Source organism: Juglans microcarpa x Juglans regia, chromosome 2D (assembly GCF_004785595.1).
Source record: "Juglans microcarpa x Juglans regia isolate MS1-56 chromosome 2D, Jm3101_v1.0, whole genome shotgun sequence".
Lineage (NCBI taxonomy): Eukaryota > Viridiplantae > Streptophyta > Magnoliopsida > Fagales > Juglandaceae > Juglans > Juglans microcarpa x Juglans regia.
This window is the reverse complement of record NC_054596.1, coordinates 1,337,681-1,361,972: the sequence shown is the minus strand read 5'-3', so window position 1 is coordinate 1,361,972 and position 24,292 is coordinate 1,337,681. Positions and strand designations below refer to the sequence as shown.

The following is a 24,292-nucleotide window of genomic DNA, read 5'->3' as shown; positions in this document are numbered from 1 at the left end:
TAGATTACGTGTCTATATAAATATATATTATATTATTGTCCTACAGCACAATATTTCTAATTAAATGGCCAATTTAATTAAGATCATGATCATGAAAATTAGAAACGTCTTTAGTCTTTGTGATTCAGAAGTGGAAACTTTTGGTTTCCTATCTACATGTTTTTTTAGGGTACGTAACAATTAATATGTCGTTTCTATCTAGCTAGGGGAAAAAATAAATGTGCGGTGTACGTACGTTCAATTAGGTTTGCGGATAAGAAACCTTCTAATTTGTTTCATTCGGCCTTGAGGGTACGAACTAGTAATTTGTCCGCTACCTACCTCTATGATTGAGCTTTGTTTTCTCATGATCCTTTACCAAACGCAACAAATTAAGGAATTCTCTCTTTCAATCAAGGACAAATTACAAAATTGGCCGGGTCCTAAAAATATAGGATAATATTATAGTAAATTTACTTAAGCATTTGATCTGAAGCCTTATTTTGGGAAGGTTGGATCGATCTTAATTAAAATGTAGGTGGGAGAATAATCGATATATATATTTATTGCTATATATTTATTCTTAAATAATATTATATATAATCTTAAAATATACGTACAAGTCTCGTATACTTTTTTTTAAAAAGAAATAAAGTATATCATTAAAAAAATCATTTCTCGTTATTCTAGATCTTTGGTATTGACATTATAATTATGTGAAGAAATATTAGATTTTTTGCGACTAATTGCTACTTTGTGTAGTGGATTATTTTAAGAATACTCCGAATACTCTATTAATAATATTCATTATTTTATTATTATTATTATTTATAAAATATTTGAAGTCACGGCCCGAATCGATAATTAATGTATGATCAGTTGATATGATCAAATACTGCATGATGTGTTTTTATTTGAGCTACTTTATGACTTTGACTTTTTGAGCGATTGATCGTCTGGGAAGGAAAGATTATTTTTTTAGTTCTTTTCTTTTGTTTTATGGTTTTTCTGGTAATGAAAAGACGTAAATTTTTGTGTCTTTAAAGAAAATAACTTTTATATATATCAAGCATGAGAATAATATATATATATATATATATACACATATATATACGTATTAATACTGTATATATAAGATCATTGTTCTATGTCAGTTTTGGATATTCTCATATATATATATATATATATATGTTCATTAAATGATCAACAACGAGTTAAATCTCAATACCATTCAGTACGTATATGACATCAATCTTCCACAACAAAAGTAGAGTAATTAGCTATATATATATATATATACACCATCTGATCAATTCGTGTACTACTTCACAAATGTCTCTATTAATTCACACCTTCAAAGAATTTGCGGGAAAGAATGATTGAAACTCAGAATCCGTAATTCAAGCGGACGATCACTCTATATGAATTGTTTGGTCGGCTGTCATGACTCGCACTCAGCTCACTTTTTTTCCAACTTCCTGAATCCTGATGCCATTGAAATATTGTCGACTACCCCCTCTTTAATTAATGTCTATTTGGTAATTGCCATTGTGTCGTCACAGTACTAATGTATGGGATATATGGACACACACATAAATAAAATGACCAGAATGTTGGATATTCTATATATATTAAATAGATATTATCAATTAATTGAAATGAGATATAGATGATTACATTCTATTTATGACATCAAAATACTATATTTATAATTACATCATTTTCATATATATATTGATCTTCACGGTTTATTAATTTAATTTATTTTTTCCTCCAACCAATTAATAAGCTAGTGGACCACTAGTTCTGAAAGAAAACAACGCAAATGAACCAGCTTGACTCTAAAACGTACATTACAATGCGTGGTATAATCTCTAGCTAGGATGATTTAAGATTCATCCGCAAAGGTGGGATTCGTGGGTCCAAATAATTCCATGCCACCTGCAGTGAAACCGCGTTCTAAACAGGAAACACAATGTTCTTGATCTATTTATGATCTATTTGGGAGGCCCATTAACTTTGGCCCCCACAAAATTTTTCCAATTTCCAAATGACTCTTAGCATGCCATCAAGGGCCCCTCCAAGAAATTTTTAAAACTAGAATATCTTTCCTTTGAATTTTCTCTTGGGTTGAAAGGATTATATTAATGTAAACATGCACATATGCACATCTTTTTCAGTTGTGCAGCTACGTGGAAGCTCACTTGAACCCATGTTTACTCTCCACGTTTCGATCAAATCACATGATATTTCCACATCTATAAAAACGTATCAATGGATCGCACTGTCACCATTGCATCTGCTTGAAACACCAACACATATTGCCACAGTTACATTAACTCGATCGGTGCATTATGGGAGAACCAAACATAAGCAGCACTATGAGTTCTGCCTCTTCTAGCTACAGAGGAGTCCGCAAGAGAAAATGGGGGAAGTGGGTGTCTGAAATTCGCGAGCCTGGCAAGAAAACCAGAATTTGGTTAGGGAGCTTTGAGACACCTGAAATGGCTGCTGCAGCATATGATGTGGCTGCGTTTCACTTCAGAGGACGTGAGGCACGGCTCAATTTTCCTGAATTGGTCCATAGTCTTCCACACCCAGCGAGCTCAGATGCGGAAGACATTCGCATGACAGCACATGAAGCGGCCCTGAGGCTAAAGGGCCCAGCTTCCGGAAGGGCTCATCATCATGAGCTGGTCGGAGGGCCAAGCTTGAATGTAGCACCGGTCACGGTGAGGCTCTCGCCAAGCCAAATTCAGACCATTAACGAGTTCCCGTTGGACTCGCCCAAGATGTGGATGCAAATGGCGGTGGAAGACTCCATCCCTGCATTCTCCAATGAAATTGAGGATAATGAATGGGAAGATACGCAAAACGATTCTCTTTGGGACCCTTAATTAGGTAACATTTACCAGTATTAATTTTTTAGTAGTTACGTACATAGAATGAATTAGCACTCTATAATATATTATATATCTTAATCGTAATATATATTATATATATATATATATATATTATATCTTGGCTTATTTTAAACCTCTATGACTAGGAGCTAGGTACACTGTTTCACTTACCAAACAGTGTTTACTTAGTAACAGAAGATTGACCAAGAATAAAATAAAACAAAGACAAAAAGGACAACCGTTCATGAGCTTGCTTATCAATATAAGTGCATGTATATACGTGTATATATATATATATATATATATATATATATGAATTTGGCAAATTAGAGAGCTAGGGCTTTCAAGGGCATTCATGTATTTGTACGTAGCGGATTTTCACAAGGATTAAATTACTGTTTTATAGAATAGTACCAGAAGGCCGCCATACTGTATTCTTTTAGAGATCAGAGTCGATAGGGCAATATTGGGTCCCTTTTGACATCAAGGATCGATCGAGCTGGCTTTTTTTATTGCTTGAGAGAAGTGTTTTAGTGGATGAACATAAATTACCGTACGTGTTGTATCATGAGAGGGCCACAATTGTCTCATCACGTATTAATTTGCTGCTTTTTTTTTTTTTTCAATTTATCCGATGTATTGTAAGGGTCATGTGGTAGTACTGTAACATGAACTTAATTATTTTATTAATATTTTGATATAATAGATTGATCAGTACTTGGATTGTCATTCAAATGAAGTTCCTTAATATATATCTGATTATTATCCACTTTGCCTGATCATTAATTATTCTGGATTTATATGTCATAAACGGCTGATCATAAGGATGATGTTGAAGGGCCGGGGTAGGTAATGGGTTATGATCTTAACGTAGCACATGCATATTCGAAGATGCTATATATATATTAAAATGATGAGTCTTTCATACCAAACGATGTGATTTCACGTCGACAGATGACATGCATGACGTTGAGACTAAACATAAAAAATTAAGACATATATAGATGTACATGACTTGAGGATAAACAACAAAACGAGACTAGACATTAAAACGACAAAATTCCTTTGAGGATAAACAACATAAAGACGTACGTGTCCCACATAACTGGTAAAGAGTACAAATTAATTACAAGAAGACTTATATACAAAATGATCTAATCGGAAATGTGGTTATGAATGATCGGTCGCTTTCTGTCAAAGACATGACGTTCACGTTAATTAAACTAGAGAAACAGAAGGTTACTGGCAGTTATGGCTCAATGCACGGTCGATGAAGGCTATATCATGTCCTCGTTCTCGTCGTCCTTAATTTGGCTGAAGTTCACTCTTTTGTATTTCTTAGAAAAGGGTACTGAATCTGAAAACCCATGCATTCAATTTCAACGTTAAGGTCATGCAGTCGATGCTTAATTATCAAATTCATACTTCTTAATTAATCCAAATCCGATAAAATACGTGTTAACATCGATAAACGACTTTAGATGTTGTACAACATACGAATCAGAGCCGGCTCAATGGTAAGCTTGGCATTTAGACCATTGCCTAAGGCTCCCATCCCATGCAAGGCCCTCAAAAATAAAAGTGATGTGTTTTTTTTTTTTTTTTTTTTTTAAATATAGACCATTTCATTAAATTAAATTTTAAATAATTTTTATATTTTTCAATGCGTGCAATGCCCCATAATACTAAATCTAATAGATAATACAATGAATTATTTATATTTTTAAACAGATTTTTTTTAAGATTTTACTAAATTGAGGTACAAAATTTGCATTGAGACGGAGCCCTCGTTTTATTGTTGTATTAAATATAAATTCAAAAAAATTATTTACATATTTTAATTAAAATCTCATTCATTTTATTGAAAATCTTGAAAATATTATATACAATAATTTATATTTTATTATATTATAATTACGAATGACTCACTTAAATTTCGTCTTAAATCTCAATTTGTATTGAGTCGCTCATCCATGTGATATATAGCAACAATATCCATTAGAGCATCCCCTTGAATTTCCCATAAAATTTCCTATAATTTAACTAAAAAGTACATTTCCTAAAATTTTTTCTTAAATTTTTCTCATCTTTCAAAAACTTTCTACATCTCATTCCCCATCCATATCTCTATTCTATTAAATAATATTACTCTATTCTTTCTTTATTATTTTTTTCTCTCGCTTCCATTTACAATCTTGACTACATACTCTTTTGTCTTATTATATTCTTTTCAAATATTACATTCTACTAAATACTTATACGATTTTGACTATCGAATACAGTATTCTTTTTCAAACTGAAATCCGTATTATAAAAATAGTAATTTTTTTTAATATGTGCATTTTCTAACGGTAACATTTTGAACTCCTACCTCCAACGGTAACAATTTGAACTCCTGCCTCCAACGGTAATATTTTTTGTCTTTTCTCCAACGGTAACTTTTTTTGTCTTCTCTCAAACGGTAACATTTTTTGTCTTATATGTAACGGTAACTTTTTCTTCAATAAATACGCATTCTGCTTGCATTCACATTCTCACAAATTCAAGTCTCATTTGATCTAAAGAATTAAAATTCAACAGTCTCTCATGATATCTCACTCCCTTCATCAAATGGCTCGTACATTCTTTTACAAATTACTCACATACTTATTCTCTGAATATGAGTTGGATGTTGTTCTTAATAACGAGGCCGATGGACAGTTATCGAGGCATCTTCGCAATCGTTAACGCCGTAAGTTCATTCAGCGTGATCATATTCAAGGGCACAAGTGCCTATTTCGCGATTATTTTACAGAAAATCTAGTATATCCCTCAAATATATTTCGAATGAGATTTTAAATGAGTCGTCCCCTATATCTTTGTATTCTAAATGAGCTAGAGTCTTACGAGCCGTTCTTCGTCCAAAGAAGAGATAATGCCGAAAGACTTGGTTTATCTTCTATGCAAAAGATAACTGCATCACTTAGAATGCTAGCGTATGAGGTTACTGGAGATTTTATGAATAAATACATACGTATTGATGAAAGCACCGCAATGGAGAGCCTTAAAAATTCTTTGAGACAATAGTAAGTGTTTTTTCAGAATCATGCTTGCGGTCACCAATTGCCAATTAAACTGTCTTAGTATTAATAATATTGTCATACATCTTTGTTTGGAACAAAAAATAAAGAAATAAACGGTGAAAAAATTCTTAATTTTTTATCAATCCAAATGTGCAAGATCATTGCATCTCGCCATGATTTCCTTCTGCAGTTCCTCGAAATAACCGTTGCAGCGCTGGCATGGCACTAACGTCCATAATCACCATATTACTTAAACGTAGTATTATCTTTTTTAAAAAGAGGACGTGGGTACGTATCCTAATTTTATTAATAACGATCACTTATAGAAGAAGAATATCATAATATTACAAACAGTGGCGGACCCATGTTATACTTTGGGGGTCCATGGCCAGTCCTAAAACTTTTTGAAAGCGTAAAATACCCCCTAAATTTTATACATAATTCTACAAATATAGAAAATGGCACCCCCAAAAAACTTATAATTTCCATATGCTCTTTAAAATTTTTTTTAATTTCAATATACCTAGAAATGCATCTCTCCAATTGTTTTTTTCTTATAGTTCCAAAATTTTGTTTAATTTCTATATGCTATCTATTTTCAAGGATGTGATGGCCTCTCCAAAATTAAAACTAAAATTAAGTTTAGAAGAATTAATAAACTTATTAATATGGATTCTAAAGTTTTTGTTATAAAATATTAGGCTTCTTAATATAGAATCCAAAGTGAAAATAAAAAAAAATAAAAAATTATTTAAGGTCGATGATCTATATAAAAAATAGTTTGTAGTTATGTTTTTATGATTTTCAATCTATTTTTAATTTACATAAGAGAAATGATGTTTTCAGTCCTAGGATGTGCAAGTCTCGCCCACTCCTTTTGAAAAAATTAGGTAAATCTAGGACTTATATGAAAAAAAAATTATTTTTTAATCCCCACTTTTTTTTTTTCAAAAAAAGTGCGCAGAGCTTGCACACCCTAAGACTGTATCTAACATTACTCTTTATATAAATATATCACACAGTAGAAAAATTAGCTCCCCTCGACACAATTATTGATTCCGCCACTCATTACAAACAAATTCACGCGGGAGTTACAAACCGGTACGTAGTTACAAATATAGAACTAAATTATCACAAGATAATTATAGAGTAATAATTAATATTTATTCGAGTACAACGACAGATCGTAAGATCATCATCAAGCGAGTACAGAAATAATTTATAGGATCAGTATATCCTGGCTGGTTCCAAAGCAAGCAAATGTCATAGTCTTTGGTCCCGTAGTTATACATACATGGACCATGCATCGACTCTAACCTTCCAAAAGCAATTACTGCATAGAGGATGGTCTCTCTCAAATATGTAGATATCGAACCAGAGGAGTATGTAAGAGTTCTATTTGAACTCTATGTCCCACTCACCCATATCTGATAGAGTTTTAAATAGTTGTTAGAGTTATAATGGGATTGAAACTCCTAAGAGATAAGATTAACTCTTGATCTCTAATTATAGTCAAACTCAAAGACTTAGATTTCATGATGGCTAGAAATCTATAAATAGCACTGAGGGGTTAAAGGGTTCTCACCTACAACATTAGAGTGCCTCTAGCCATCGGGAGACACTAGTGAGGCCAAGTTGCTAGGGTGATCCTTCTCTCATAGCCAGATTTATTTCTTCATCAAACAGATGGAGAAAGGTACGTCTTTTACTGCTGTTGTTTATTATTGTGGATCATAGAAAATCAAAGATCCATTTATTAATGTTCATGTTAAAATATTTAACATGTAGTATCAGAGCTCCAGGTTGATAGATTTTTTATGATCTCAATAAAGCATACAGTGAATAAATATTTGATTTTATATGTGCTTTCGTATCTGTGATTTTATCATTCTGCGAATTGCGAAAGACTAAAAAGACTGTCCTTTTGATCTAGAAGAGAAATTACGATGATACTCTCTTTTACATCTATTCTGTGAAAGACCCACACAATAACATTACGCACATGTATTTCGGTGTTTTTATTTCTCCCTTTTGCCGTATTGTGTCTATGCTGGAGAAAGAGAAAAGCTCTCATAATTGTCACGATTCCAACTCCTTGTTTGGGTTTTATTTTACTTTCCTGTGTATTGTTTACATTATTGTGTGTTGAGAAACCATGAGTCGCCGAGTGCTGTGTTGTATGGAAATTTAGAGGTTCTGTGTTGGAGAAAAGAGCCTTGTAATAGTGAGTCATAGGGTAGCTGCTAGGTGTGGGGCAGAGCACCACGTATGGTAGCCGGTAGCTCAACACGCGGCGCTGTAAAGGAGGTGGCCGGCGGCACAGTGGGGCCGTGAAATCCCGAATGGTCGTCGCCCTTGCCTATTCATGGTTTTCGTCGGCTACGTATGGTGAGGTCGACACTGGGAGGAGGAGTGAACCTCTTCGCCGGCTTCTTTGTAATGGCGGCAGAAGGCTCTCAAGCCCATTGGCCGCGGCAGTTTATGGCAATAATAGTAAACGAAAAAAGAAAAAAAAAAAAAAAAAAAAAAAAAGAAAGAAAGAGAGGAAAACTATGAGTGGAGGTGGACCTCGGCAGCGGGAGGAGGCTGGGGAAGCCATCCGTCTCTTCCTCGCCTAAGACGTCCACCGTTGCGTCAAAACTGAAGGAGGTGATCGGCTCTGCGTGTTGAGGGAAGAAGAGTGTGGCGCTGTGTGTAACGTGCGTTGAGGGAAGACGAAAAGAAACCAGTAGGGTTTCTTCTAAAGACTAAGGATCTGGGCTTGGGCCTGGGCCTGGGCCTTGGCCCAACCCGAGAGAAAGTTAAGGGCCACTGTTGTGGCCCAGCTCGAAAAAGAATTAAAAAAAAAAATCTGAAATTTTAATTTCCTTTTATATGCATGTTATTATTGTTAAAAACATGTATTAAAGTTTATTAAATTTTCTATACATGTTATTATTAGTATATACATGTATTAAATTAAATTTTATGCATGTTATTATTGTTAAATACATGTATTAAATTTTATTAAATGTCATATGCATGTGATTATTGTTAAATATATGTATTAAATCTTTTGTACATGTTATTATTAAATACATGTATGAATTGTTTATTTTGGCTCTCATTATCATGCCATGTATATTTGTTTATCTAATATGGGGCAAATGATTTACATCAAAATTAAAGAAAAGATTGGTTGCCTAAAGGTACAAGATTTTCTTAATTTTGGTGAAAAATCATTAAACTCCATAGTAAGGTGGATAAAATTGGAGTAAACAATTTGTGTGTCAAGATCTACTCTCAAAAGAGGGTTTTGATGACATTACTAGTTCATTCATTAAAGTAAAAGTTGAGGTGAATAATTTGTATGCCAGAGTTTACTCCCAAAGGAAAATTCTGATGATACAGCTAGTTCATCCATATAATTTAAAGTTAGAAGGAACATTATGTATGCTAGAGTTTACTCCTAAAGGAGAATTCTGGTGATACAGCTAGTTCATCCATATAATTTAAAGTTGGAAGGAATATTATGTATGCCAGAATTTACTCCCAAAGGAGAATTCTGGTGATACAGCTAGTTCATCTATATAATTTAAAGTTGGAGGGAACACTTTGTATGTCAGAGTTTACACCCAAATGAGAATTCTAATGATACAACTAGTTCATCCACATAATTTAATACTGGTGAGAACACTTTGTGTATTAAGATCTACTCCCAAAGGAGGATCTTGATGACACTATTAGTTCATCCTTAATTGATTAAATTCTAATTATTGTTTCTGAATGTCAAACTCAAAGCATTAATGTGATTAAAATACTTTTCTTGCAGTAAGTATACGAATATTTTTACAATGTTTTCTATACGAAATTGACTCTAGTATAGAGAAACATGAGCAAGTCAAATTTATACTACGAGTTTTAGACCCTGATTTATCCTTTTTTAAGTCTTAACATCAATTATTATTGAGAATATTGATAAGGGTCAGAAAAGTATAATGTTTTAGAATATTGGATTAATTACTATATATCAAACTATATGAATTTCTTAGTTTTGTACATAATGGTTTACTTCAGATGCATTATTCTTTCATTAATTTAATGAGATATGAAAAAGTTGGTTGCATGATTGCTAGCTAGATACAAATTTATTTTGCTAATTTGTGTGAAAAATCATTTGTATCTTTTGAGAAATGAGGGAAATGATGGTGATGAAAATATAAGCACTATGTCCATTGAAGTTTGAAAGAAACAATAAAACATGAAGGTTTAGGTGCCGTAAGCATGAGACATGATTCGAATGGAAAAGTGAACCGCTTTTCTGTATAAATTTTGAATCCGATCTTGTACATATTTATACATTCTTTTTATATTGAACTTGAGTGTAAATGTTCATATGTATTCTGTCTGTATAAATTTCGAATCAAATCTTATACATGTTTAAACATTTTCTTTAGATTAAACTCGAGTAAAAATGTTCAAATTTCAAATTGTTTCAAAAATGCCATTTATGTTTGTTTCATTTTTCCTTCCAATAAAATTTTTATTTGTCATGCCTTCGTATTAGCGTTTTTGTTTAAAGTTTTACTTGTGAGGCATGTATTGGAATCAAATGAAAAATGATTTATGAAAACTTTTTACAATTTATGGCATAGAGTTTGAAACATAATTTGTGACATAAAAGTTTGGAGAATATCTCCAAGAAGAGTTGTAGAGATTAGTAAATAAAATATTTTCCGCATTTAGGTTTTCTAATCTTAGGATGTGTATTGATTTGTATAAAAGGAAAGCAAATCAAACATATCAAGAAAAGATGGTACAAGGAATAGAAAGTTTCTTGAAATAATGCATATAGACATTTTCTCTATAATGTTTGATAGATATAAATATTTCATTACTTTCATGGATGATTTTCATGGTATAGATATATCTATTTGCTACATAAGAAGTCTCAAGCCATTAGTAATTCTTGAAGCACTTCTCATGGGGAGGAAATGCAGCTAGGTAGAAAGGTAAAAATCATCAAATTGGATTGAAGTAGTGAGTGCTAGAAAAAATATTATGAGTCAGGTTCTAATCTTGACCTATTTTTGTAACTTTTTGAAAAGATGTGTAGTAAAATTATTAAAGACAATTGTATATATCTTAAATTGTGTTCCTAGTGAGTAGCCTCAAAGACTTTTGAGTTGTGGAACTTGATTTAAGGCTTATACATGTATGAATAGTCAATTTAAAATAAGGTTTTACAATCCAAATAAAAGAAAGTTAGATCGTATAATAGTTAATGGGTACATTATTAATTATTCATGGAGATCCAAATGATTTAGGTTGTATTGTCTCTATTTATAGTTTTGATTTTGAGAAAATTGAAATGTCAGATTCCTTATGGTTGGCAAAAATCAGTGGGAATATAGAAACTAGAGATGTGATTGTTGTAAAGTGCATTTTTGTACTTCAAAAATGCTTATAGTCCATTTTATGATTATCTTAATGATAACATGGAATAACAAGCAAATGATAATCTACCTCATCAGAGAAATACCACTGAAGAATTGGCCATGGAGACATCAGAACAGGTAACCTCATATGATTTTCTTGATTTTTTTTTTTTTTGGTTAGGTTGCATGGTGTATTTTCAAAATTTGAATTTGACATAGCAATAAATGAAGGTTTGCATATGATTTCACAAGTTATAGAAATAAGTGATTTTATAAAAGATCGATGCATAAAAGAGTGATTGAAATCCATGAATTAATGTAAAGTCTGTAACTTCGTCTAAATTGTTTGAAATGTATAAAAGTCGAATATAAATGGGTGTTGGAGACAAAACCCTGAAGGTAATATTCAACGATATAAAGTCAGACTTATAATCAAGAATTCTACTTAGAAATGAGCATTGATTAGAAAGAGATTTCTAATAAACTTGAAAGAAACTCATTAAGAATCACTATGGCATGAGTAGTTCATTATGGTTTAGAGTTACATCAAAGAGATGTGAAAACAATTGTAGAATGAAAGTATGAACTCTACAAGAAACGAATAAAAGGATTAGTTAAAAGAGGTAACAGATTTTCGGAATTTGATAAAACCAATATTGTTTTGGAATTAAGAAAAATATTGTTAATGTATATACCGTAAGTCAGTGGGAGTATATTTGTATTTATGGTTATGCATGTATATGACTTTTAGCAAGTATAAATTATGGTTTGTATTATGGTATTAAAGTTATGTCTCTAAGGAACTTTAAAAATGAAATTATGAATGAGACATCTTTTGTAATTGAGATTGAATTTAATACCAAAACGATGAGTGTTAAGATTGTCTCAGTATAGTTGTATAGAGTTTTGAAAGATTTTATATGAAGAATTGTTGTTCAATAGATGTTTTTAAAATAAAATGTGACATGCTCAGTATTTTACATTGTCCTCGAAATGATTAGGTTGTTAAGAAAATTTTGTATATGATTGTTATAATAAATCTGATGATTGCACAAACCTGTATAAATTTGAAGGTCAGTTTTTCAGTTGACATTCTTGGTTGTTGCCAAAGTAACCCAATGATGTTTGATCCAAAAGCTGTGAAAAGAGTGTAATGTTATTTGCAAGAAATTAAACACTATATTGCTGCTTTAAGAAGAATTGATACTCTTAAGGTAACTGTATATTCAGACCCTATTTTGTGGTATTACTCTAATGATGAAAAATACAGTTATGATTATGCATTTTGCTATCTAGTAGAGTTATTTTATGGAAAAGTATGATGCAAATCTTTTACTGCTTCATATGCAATAGGAACTGAGTTTGTGGTATGTTTTGAGGCCACAATGTATGGTATCTGACTGAGAAAATTTATGTATGGTATCTGACTGAGAAAATTTATCTTAGGATTTGGAATTGTCGACTTATAGCCAAGCTGCTAAGAAAATATTGTAAGAATTTCTCAGAATATTTTTCTCTGAATGAAAAGTATTTAACGAAAATTTAAATAGATAAGTGTTAAGGAGAAAATACAGAAACAAATATGTTCATAACAATAGTGTGTTAATGATTATACTTTAAAGGACATGTTGAAAAGATGGGTCATATGCTTATATCCATGATGTGAACATGCTAAAAATATCAATAATATGCTGAGTATTTTGTTACTAGAAATTGAAAGACATCTATTATGGTTGTTTCTGTTTTCTTGTCTCTCCACTTTATATGCACATTAAAATGTGTGGATGAATGATGACAAGATAATGTCTACAATAGACATGAATTGGAACACGAGGCATTATAGTATTAGCCTTAATTATTCCAATCAAAGATCATGTTAAATTAAGTTACTGGTGTTGTGGTACATGGAAGGGAATTTGTTGATTATATAACAGAGGACCGCCATGACTCGCATTAGTAGTTAGTTTGACATTGATATTACCGAACTCATGAAATGTATTTTGAGCTATGAAAAATTTCAGGAAATGAATTTGCGCAGTATGGTTAATTTCCTGTAATAAACTCATGAACGGAAAATATCATTTATGGGCGTATGGGCCAAGTGGGAGAATGTAAGAGTTCTATTTGAACTCTATGTCCCACTCACCCATATCTGATAGAGTTTTAAATAGTTGTTAGAGTTATAATGGGATTGAAACTCCTAAGAGATAAGATTAACTCTTGATCTCTAATTATAATCAAACTCAAAGACTTAGATTTCATGTTGGCCAGAAATCTATAAATAGCACTGAGGGGTTAAAGGGTTCTCACCTACAACATTAGAGTGCCTCTAGCCATCGGGAGACACTAGTGATGCCAAGTTGCTAGGGTGATCATTCTCTCATAGCCAGATTTATTTCTTCATCAAACAGATGGAGAAAGGTACGTCTTTTATTGCTGTTGTTTATTATTGTGGATCATAAAAAATCAAAGATCCATTTATTAATGTTCATGTTAAAATATTTAACAGAGCACACTGCCCTTGATCCACTTAAAACCACAAAAGTATTAATTAATGTATACTCCCCAAAAAATCTGGTCGAAAGTCGAAAGTAAAGAAGCCATTTGGGTACTTGATTACATGCATGCACACCCAGATATCATCCTCCGCTGATTTGCAATGAACTGATCTAAGATATTCCAATCCCTGACCTATACGGTAAACCGTTGTAGATTTCGATACCTACTCGTTTACGTACGCTCGAAGATACTCGATCGGTCTTGCATCAAAATTATGCCTCATCATTATCTGTCCTGCAACATCAGTACCAAACAGAGTCATAAGCAGCACAAGGAACCCTAGTAACATTACGTTTTAATTTAGTACTGAATAATGAACTCATCATGTTTTCTGTTTGTAAGCTATAATTGGTGGGTAAAGATTGCGGTTCTGTGTGCATTTCATCTTATAAGGCCAGTAGAACTTATAATACATATCTCACAATATCCACTGTGCATTAATTTGGCAGTCTCATAATATTCTTATCTGCCCATTTGGTTGGTTTTGATTTGCATATATTTTCTAGCTCAACATTCCATGCATCTAATTCAGAAGGGGAAAAATACTTATAACTAGTCGTTATATATATACCAAATGTATAGTACGTTATTATAAGATTATATAGGGTTATATATATATGATCCCTATGCAAATATAAAAAATTTTATTCTCAAGTCGGTGTGTAAAGTATAATTAGTAAAATGCTTACATAATATAATTTGATTTGAAAAATAAATTTAAAATTTAAATCTTATAAATCAAATTTGACTATTAATTAAATAATTTGAATGCATAGTATGCACTATACTCTACATACTGTATCATTGATTTAAGAATAAAATAACTCAACAACAATAATAGCCAATTCTCGCAAATCGCTTTTATATGTTGCTAGCCAATATTACACGATCACGATCACTGTAAATTCTAATTTTTTGAAGGAGAAAATATTTATAGCAACCTATTGTATGCTGTAGCCGCAGCATACTTAACATTGTATGTTAAAAAAAAAAAAAAAAGTGATGACACGTAGAGTGTGTAGAGAATGTAGGCTAATATATAGTCAATCTCTTTTTGAAATTGGGAAAAGAAAACAATTAATGCTTACACAATTGGCATAACCGCCGCTTATAATAAGAAGGTATTAGAATGCGTGTTACCTTTTTTAAGGAGTTAGCATGTGGGCTTTATACAAGTTCTTCACCCTGCCGAAACGGCTGAATGGACAATAATGATCGAAAGTCTAGAATTTTTACGAGAAGGAGCGGTGTTTAATTATTGGGCTTATAGTTTGGAGAGTCAAGCCCAATCCGAACGGTTAAAGGTCCACTCAACGTCGTTCCAAACAGATGATATAGTTAAAGATGAATTGTTAATAAATAAATATCATCCAAGGAAGAAGGATCATTGACCATTGAACAATGAGCTCACAAATTGTGAAATCAGTTTAAATTTATAAAAATAAATATATTTGATTATTTATTTTATATCTTAATATTTTTTATACATATGGATCAAATTTCACCTTATACGTATAATATTTAATTAAATAAATATAAAATAAAATAAAGATTCGAATTTAAGATTTATATTTTAATATTATATAAAATCGATACGAATCTTAAAAATTTAAAGTGATAAAAAGAATTATTATTTATTTTATATATTAACATCAACGTGCGCTGACTTACCATGTGTCGGTGTACTCATTTAGAAAAAGGTGCCTTTTTTACAGAGAAAGAGATATGGGAAAAGCATTTCCCATGGAGATGAGAGCGAGGTCGTACAGGTGCGAGGGGTTCTCTTGCCTTCGGGAACGACCCACTGGTCGGTACTAGGGGCGGTGCCAGTGAGATCCAAATGGAAGGAAAGTTCTTCGATTATTGTCAAGGTTGTTGGTGACAAGAACTGACGCTACTTAATTGAAGCCCACGTACTTAGCTAGCTAGCTAGCTTGATCCAGCTGTACTACGTACGTACGTTGTACTTTCCATCCTCCTACTTGACTGCAACAGTGAAACGCTAGCTACCTTCTTGACTCGTGAAAAAAGCAAGCAATCTATCATTATATATATGTTAATTAATTTATTAGACGTGGTGTAAACGTTTGAGACGCGTAATTTTATTATAATAAACGACTATCATTCGTTTATTTTTTTCATTTATTTGTTTTCGTGCTAATTTTAGCCTTCTATTTTTACATTATGTATCCATTTATGTGAGGATATTTTAATTTTACATCCTATAGTGTGACATTGTTTCAGTTATATTTTCTTCAGAAGAATTTTAGACCACACAAATCTATCTCTCATTCTTGACTTCGCCTCCCTCTCGAGTTTTTTCTCTTAATTCAGACCCTCTCTCTTTTCTCTCTCCACCTTGTGACTCTCAATTTATATACTGTTATTTTTATATATTTTTTAATATATTTTATTAATGTGATTAATTGAGTCATTTATTTTAATATAATATAATTATTTCAAATAATCATATTAATAAAATATATTAAAAATATGATTATATGTAACAATACTAAGATAGATTCATTCAAACGTGCGTGCATGCAAAGTGTGAACTAACGTGTGGAAATCTTGGAAAATGAGATCGTGTAGTCAAGTTCTTAATTTGTGGTGCATGATTATAGAAACTAGGCTAGCTTAATTTATTCAACCATTAGCTAGCTAGCGCGTAATTAATTAATGGATCGGAGGAGGTTTTTCTAGTCCTCTGTTTGGGTTTCTGTTTTCATTTTCATGCACTATTAAGTATCGTACCACATATATAACATCTAGACTTTCAATGCACACGTACGTACAGGCCTAACAATATGATTGAATTCATTTCTCCTCAAACGTAACCATCACACGCGCGCCAATAGATATATATGATCTTCTTCTAACGGGCCTCTAGCTAGCTCGCTCCTGATCTAAATTAATTAACCCCTTGATGAGCTGTACGTGATCTCCATTTCTACAATAAATCAAATCTGAACTGATCTAGTGGCCCTTCAGTACGTGGCAGAGTCATGTCAATAGCTTTTCCTCAATATTATTAATATTTAGAAAGTGGCATCTTTCGATTCAGTTTAGAAAGTCTAACGGTACGTTGGTTATTAAATTACTTTCATTTCATCTTAATTTATTATTATAATTTTTTAAAATTTTAATATAAAATATAATAATCAATTTAATTTTTTTAAATTTTAAAATAATAATAATATTAAAAAATAATATTTTAATAATATTTTATCATCTCAATTTAATTCAATTCAACTCATTTCAACATTTAAAAACATTCTAAAACCTAAAAATTTAGTCCTCTTCGAGTCATTATGCTTTTGACCAAATGTCCACTCCAAAACATTAAGGGCGGCCAGCAGGGATGATATATAGTATACTCTTTAGTCGTGACAGTAGGGAGGACTAACATATAATATTATATATTATTTAATAGATAATATTGAATAATAGTTATGCTTTTCCTCAATTATATATTTAATATATTCAGCTTCGTCGTCTTTATTATCTGTCCGAGGAAGAGGGTAAAAAATAATTGGAGATCAGATTAATGCCACTTTATTCTCTAGTAAGAACACTGGTAAAAGAGATCAAGATAGAACCAATATATGCTACTTGATTAGAGGGTGGCGGCGGTTTTGAAGTAACGTGAAAAATACGTTATAAGGTTAAAAGTTTAACTAAATTAATATTTATTAACTTTAAAACTTATAAATTAATTGAAAAACTCGTAATAATTGATATTAGAGCGACGTGATATTGCTAATTTGATTAGAGTAGACTTGTCAAATGGTAAAACAAATACCTATCTGAAGATCAATATTGATATATAAACAATCACAAACATTAGATTTAAAAGCGTGGTGGAATTACAAGTCAGCCGTATAAATCCTGCAACAAAATATATATGTATGGATATCTTCTCAAATTGGAAAATTCTGGAAGACGATTTGATTTCATGAAATTAATTGAGGAAAGGGTATTAAGAAAAGCTTCAAGGATGAACGGAGAAGTTATTATCATATGCAGGTAAATGTTTTGGTAAGAGTTGTCACCCGAACAATCCCTATCAATGTTATAAGCTATCTCGAACTGCTGTGTAATTCAGTAATTAGCAGCCATGACAGCTTGATTTTGACGGGGATAACGGCAAAAATTAATGAGGGGAAGATTCACTGGATCGACTAGCTAGCTAGGATGCATGTCTGAGCATGTTCTAGGTATAGGGTTTTGATGTGCCTGGAGGCTTTCAATCTATCTTTTCATGTAAACCTAGGGATCGATTATGCCTCGTGCATGGAGAAAATTATTTTGCTTTTTATAAGGTTTTTAAGGCGAGCTTCCTACATATGATATTCTTCTTTCTTGAATCATCAGTTGTTAGAAAGTCGTCCTATCACTACAACAAACTTACTCTTTAATTAGGAACGACTAAAAATTTTCAATTTGGTCTTTAAAAGTATTTTGGTACGAAATTTTTTTGTCACTAGTTCATCTGAATAAACGTGTTCCAAAAATTTTTTGAGCTGAAATTTATCATTTCCATTCAAAAATATTCGAACGGATTTTTTTTGGGATAAAAAAAACTTCATTCCTAATATTCATCGTTCAAATGCAAAAGAATACCGTTTGAATGAATTTAATTTGGAATGAAAAAAAATTTCATCCCTAACAGTTATTTGAACGCCATAATTTATCGTTTGAACGATATTTTGATATGGAGAAGTAGTATTTGCAGTGTTATGATCTTTCTGAAAATATATTTATGTAAAATTAAAAAATATATATCATCATTTGTTGCCTTCACATAGTAGCAAATGGCCATATAAAATCAAGAAAATTAATATAAAAGTTGCAAAAAGAAAAATATTCCTTGCAAAATCCCATCAAATTCTTAACCATAACAAATTAATTGATAGTGTACACATAAAAAATCTTAAGTGACAAGTCAAGAACAACAAACATGAGTTTTACAAATAAAATGAATAATTACTTCAAGCATTAACACAACCCATTACATAGCCTTGACACATGCGAAAAATACAAAATAATGGAAGGGGCCAAGAACAATCCCTAAAAATATGCATTAACATGAGGTAATTAGTAAAATAATTACATGAACAACTTTGTATATATATATCATGATCGAGTTTTAAAAAGGAAGAGAATTCTCCTTACCATCTCTTTGTAGGTTCCAGATCATGCATGTTTTTTTCTTCAAAACATCAATAAAAGCCATGGCATAAAGAAAGGGCATATTTGGCATCCCTGAAACCATATGAAAAATCAGCTATGGTCTATTACATAGCACAAACAATTACATAAAACACCCACACACAGTGAAGGTGGACAATAAGAATCTAAGATTAAATCATTAAAACGAAACTCAACACAGCCAGCTATGGAAGCCTGCATGCATGATTGTTTAAGAGACTAAACAAATCCGGTTCAAAAACAAAAGCTAAGGTTTATACCGGCTCCAAAATCTTTTGATACCTTAGAAACCCATTCTAATTGCATGATGGGATCTGCAATGGCATAACACATTTAGCTGTTAAGATTAATAGTAAAAGAGACAACAAGAGTACTATTCTATTTCCCAAGTAGTCGCTGTGTTGTAAAAAATGGCACATGGTCCATATACTCTCATGGTGTTTAGCTCTCCAAAGTTGGCTCTACCCATTAAGATTCGCTGAACATAAGACATGAGGATGGAGGAACAAGTCAAATCTCAAATTCTCAAAATTATAATTATTTATGTGACCACGCCTTTTATTTATTTTAATTCTCCGGCCAACCCCGCCCCTCATTTCCCTCACCCCGCCCCCGTTTACATGTTTATATATATTATATAGATTATGTATATATATATAAACATAAAAATATATTTGTATTTTACAAATTGTATATATATAAATATATATTACAATTTGTTAGACTTGTTCACAAAGTATGCACTAGCAAATTTAAAAACTACATAGTTTTTAATTATAGTCATATTTACAAAATTTAAATTTATAATTTGGGTCTAACAATATATTTTTAATCACTTTTGAATTTTTGATCTAGGAATAATTTTTAAACCTAGTAAAATGTAATCCATTTTTTAAGTAGACATGAGGTGGGGCGGATTTCCAATCCGACCCACACCCTGCCCCTGTGATGCTTGGGCAGGGGTGGGGTGGGGGCTACCCCGCACCGTTTGGTGCGGGTAGCACCCCTAGGGAGGAGGGGGCGCGCTGGATGAGAAGAGGGAAAATTATTTTAGGGTTTGGGGGTATGGTTGGAATTTGGGTGAGCATGTGAAAATATGGCGCGTTCTACTTTCCGAATAATACTTGATTGAAATTTGTGTTGGAATGGATATATACCGTTCGAATGGATTTGAGATGGTTTGAACGTATTTGTAATTGTTCGAACACTTGTTGTTGTTTGAACATATTTGTTACCATTCAAACGAGTTTGGTACCATTTGAATGGAATTGACACTATTCGAACAGTTATAATAAACCATTCAAACAAAAGATCACTTTTTGGGATGACTAATTTCATCTCTAAATATTATCGTTCGAATGATAAATTATGATTCAAACGGTTTTTACAATTTGGGCTGTTTTCGGGATGAAAATTTCATCTCTAAAAATCACTTTTAGAGACAAAAAAATTTCGCCCCAAATAAATTTTATCCCTAAAAATAAAATTTGTTATAGTGTATACATGAAAATGTATATCGAAGGCAGAGAAGATTTTACAAGAGGGTTATTATAAGTAGTAGTTGGAAATGGTCAAAATATTGAATGGTTGAGTATGTCAATGTTCTTAATTGGATACAAAGAAAGTGAACGTTGATGCAATTCTCAGAGACGAGGTAGAAAATGTAGTGATGACTATGAGTACATTGAGCACAGGTTGATGAGGCCGAAGATATATATTGAAGCCATTGTATGAGGAATCAAGATCATGATTTGTCCAATTGGAGCCTAGCTAGCTTGCAAAATCATTATCGAAAGTAGTACTGACTCGGCCTTGGCCCTTGAGGATGCTAAATGCGCGCACTAAAATGATCTACCCCTCCAAATTCCTCGAGAGTAAGTCTTCATTAGAAGTGATCCACGTCATGTGTTTTTTGTTAAGGCAATATGTTAATGCAGTTCATCTGTTCATGTGTTGGTTATACATGCTCGAACAGTCGATGATACCAAATTAATTCAGTGACATTCTAGTACCTCAGAGTACGTACTCGATTAAACCACGTGTAATAGTACTTGATTCTTTGGTGTAATATTTATAATACATACAGTTATTTTTTTTATATAAAAAATAATAAAATATATAGGGCGGCGATTTAGCTAGAAATATATATATTGGTGCATCATTCATATGGGTCGCGAGTATCAACTTGCATGCTCTTGTCTATTTTGCCGAGTTCAGAGTACTTCAGAATTCTAAATTATTCTTAAAATTATATTATATATAATATTGCTGCTTCTGTTTTTTCAGTAGAAAACCTTGCCAAACTTTACCTTTTTTTCCATGGTAATGCACGTTTTTACGACAACGCTAAGGTAATTAAACTTTGTTAAGAGCTCTTACTAAACTTGTTTGAAATATGGCTCTATAATCATTACGCTCTTCCGATACTTGCAGACTTTTCAACGAATTAGGACCATATTTTCCAAGTTGATCGATCGATGTGTATATCGTAGTACTGTTAATGTCGCGCCATGGAAATAGATCAAATTAAAAAAAAAATTAAAAAAAAAAATCCCTCCGCCACAATTAAGTACGGTGCATTGGCTACCGGCTACGTATTTTAAAAATCGGAGATGGCGGAAACTGCAGATCAGTGGGACCAAGATACTCACGGTCACCAATAAACCGCGTCATGAAATAGGAAAACCAGAAACAACATAAATAACCGCAAACATAAGGCATGCATGCTTTGATTGATTTCGTTCCACGTGTGATACAAGAACAACAACAAATGGAAACGTGCACAAGTGCCCATTAATTGACAGCAGCTTCCCACTTACGTATCTACTTGGAAGCTCACTTCCCCATCCATCACCAGCCAAAATATTAGCAACACGTGTCACTTCGTTCACACCTTGCTACAATAATCACGATTTTAACTCCTCCAGTATCCCTATATATATACTGGTTTTCATCATTTGTTCAACACTGATCTTCATCTCTTTATATTAAAAAGTACTCTGATCTAGTCCTTCAGACTCTCACTGGAAATATTCAACACTCCGAGATTTAGTTAAAGAACAGCTGCAAAAATGGAAGAGCCAAGCAGCCAAAACGAAATGGTTGCTCCGACGTCGTACAGAGGTGTTCGAAAACGAAAGTGGGGCAAATGGGTGTCTGAAATCCGTGAGCCGGGGAAGAAAACCCGAATATGGTTAGGAAGCTACGAGGCACCAGAAATGGCGGCCGCGGCCTATGATGTGGCAGCATTGCACCTCAGAGGACGTGGGACTCCCCTCAACTTTCCTGAATTAGTCGATAGTTTTCCTCGGCCGGCGAGCTCTTGTGCCGAGGACGTGCAATCTGCGGCTCAAGAGGCTGCCTTGCGTATTCGAAGGCAGGCAAAGGTGCCCATGGAAGTGGGAAGCTCGGGGGGTAATGCGGTGCCGGCTAGGGTGGGGCTCTCGGCGAGCCAAATTCAGGCCATAAACGAGTCGCCTTTGGATTCACCGAAGATGTGGACGGAGTTGGCGGGAGCTCTTTTGTTGGAGGAGAATAAGATGGTATTTTATGATAATGATATTGTTGAGTTGAGTGAGTGGGAAGAGATACAATACGAGTCTCTTTGGGACTCCTAGCCCCATCATGTACACAATGAATATAGAGACAAACAAATTATCTCTCATCTGTGATTTGCAAAGATATATAGAATTAAATTAATATATATCCACGAAAAATGAAAAGATAACTAGGTAACAAATATTAGACGGCCGCCTGTAATCACTTAGACCGACTAATTGTTTTCGATTCAGTAATTAGCTGGCCGGTACTTATATATTTCGAAGATTTCAGGTTACTGCCATGTAATTTATTTACTGATGCATGGGTACTTATAATACTGGAGAATGGTTTGAGTTTGAGCTCGCTCGATCTTTGTGTACTTGAGTTTTTAATGGAAGTACAGAGACTACTTTTTGTAGCTGAGAGAGAGGGAGAGAGACTGTATTTATGAATTAAGTGTCTGTTTTTCATCAAAGTGATCAGCTTGTTTTAAGAATTTGGAGTCTCTTCTTGGGCATTAAATTAGGGAATGTTTTTTTTTGTCGCTCATGTGGTAAGTATATACTAGTAGTACTCCATGTTTATCTGGGGACACTAGCTTTTCCTCGTCCTTAGTTCAGTACGACGTAGTACTCCTGTGGTATTCGTGGCAACTAGTACTGCTCTACAGAAGTCTGCATGTACGTAATCATTTGCTTAGCTTACATATATATGTAAAAGAAGTACTATATATATACATATATATATATATATATATAGAGAGAGAGAGAGAGAGAGAGAGAGAGAGAGAGAGAGAGAGAGAGATGCATGCAGCTTGTTCATTGAAATGAAACTTATTGCACTCTTCTCCTCAATTTTAGTCTCGAACCGATCTACAACATAAGTTCTAACGACAGACGGCCAATATATATCTCGCATTCCTGTTAATTTGCAGCATTTTGGCTTATTTGCTAGCTAATTGTCAATTATCATGATCTATATATATATATATATATATATATTAATTAACAGATGAGGATGATAATTAGCAAACATTTCTTTTAAGCCGTGATAACAACCTAGACAAATCTCTTAATAAAGATATAAATAAAAGACCCTCCTTAAAAATTTTGGGTACAACAGTATATATATATATAATATATAAATATATATATGTTGCATTTTTCTAAAAATAAATAGGATCATCTGATCAAAGTCAACTTATTTATCGATGAACGATCGAAATGGTACTGGCCGTGTACGTACAAAGATGATGACTGAAAAAGCTCTTGAATTGAATTGATAAAATATATTGGTATTAGGAAAAATAAAATAAAAAGCCTAACTGATTAGACGGCATATACAGGGAAATTGTTGTATATTTTCTATTTAATTATTAAGAAGATTAATTGGTCATGCATCATGTAGTTTCAAGGCAGCTTCCTAAAACGCAAATAAAGCAATATTGCCAATGAATGCCTAGCAGCTCAAAAGGTGAATTACTACGTACTGCGAATTTATATTATTCCCGGATTGAAACATTTGGAAATGAAGTCATGGTCAGACTTTTAACAAGGAAATTAACTGACCAATATATATAAATTATCTTGTCACCAAAGACTAATATTTTTTTTAATCCAAA

The 24,292-nt window shown here is 32.7% G+C and overlaps 2 protein-coding genes across 2 annotated transcripts; both read left to right on the top strand.

The window, feature by feature from the left end:
• Positions 1-2,185: 2,185 nt before the first annotated feature.
• On the top strand, positions 2,186-3,617 carry LOC121249682 (ethylene-responsive transcription factor ERF021-like). The gene has a single exon (XM_041148433.1). The coding sequence runs from the start codon at positions 2,334-2,336 to the stop codon at positions 2,874-2,876; it is 543 nt and encodes a 180-aa protein (XP_041004367.1). The 5' UTR covers positions 2,186-2,333; the 3' UTR covers positions 2,877-3,617.
• Positions 3,618-22,085: 18,468 nt separating this feature from the next.
• Positions 22,086-23,025, top strand: LOC121249681 (ethylene-responsive transcription factor ERF022-like). The gene has a single exon (XM_041148432.1). The coding sequence runs from the start codon at positions 22,203-22,205 to the stop codon at positions 22,746-22,748; it is 546 nt and encodes a 181-aa protein (XP_041004366.1). The 5' UTR covers positions 22,086-22,202; the 3' UTR covers positions 22,749-23,025.
• Positions 23,026-24,292: the final 1,267 nt, after the last annotated feature.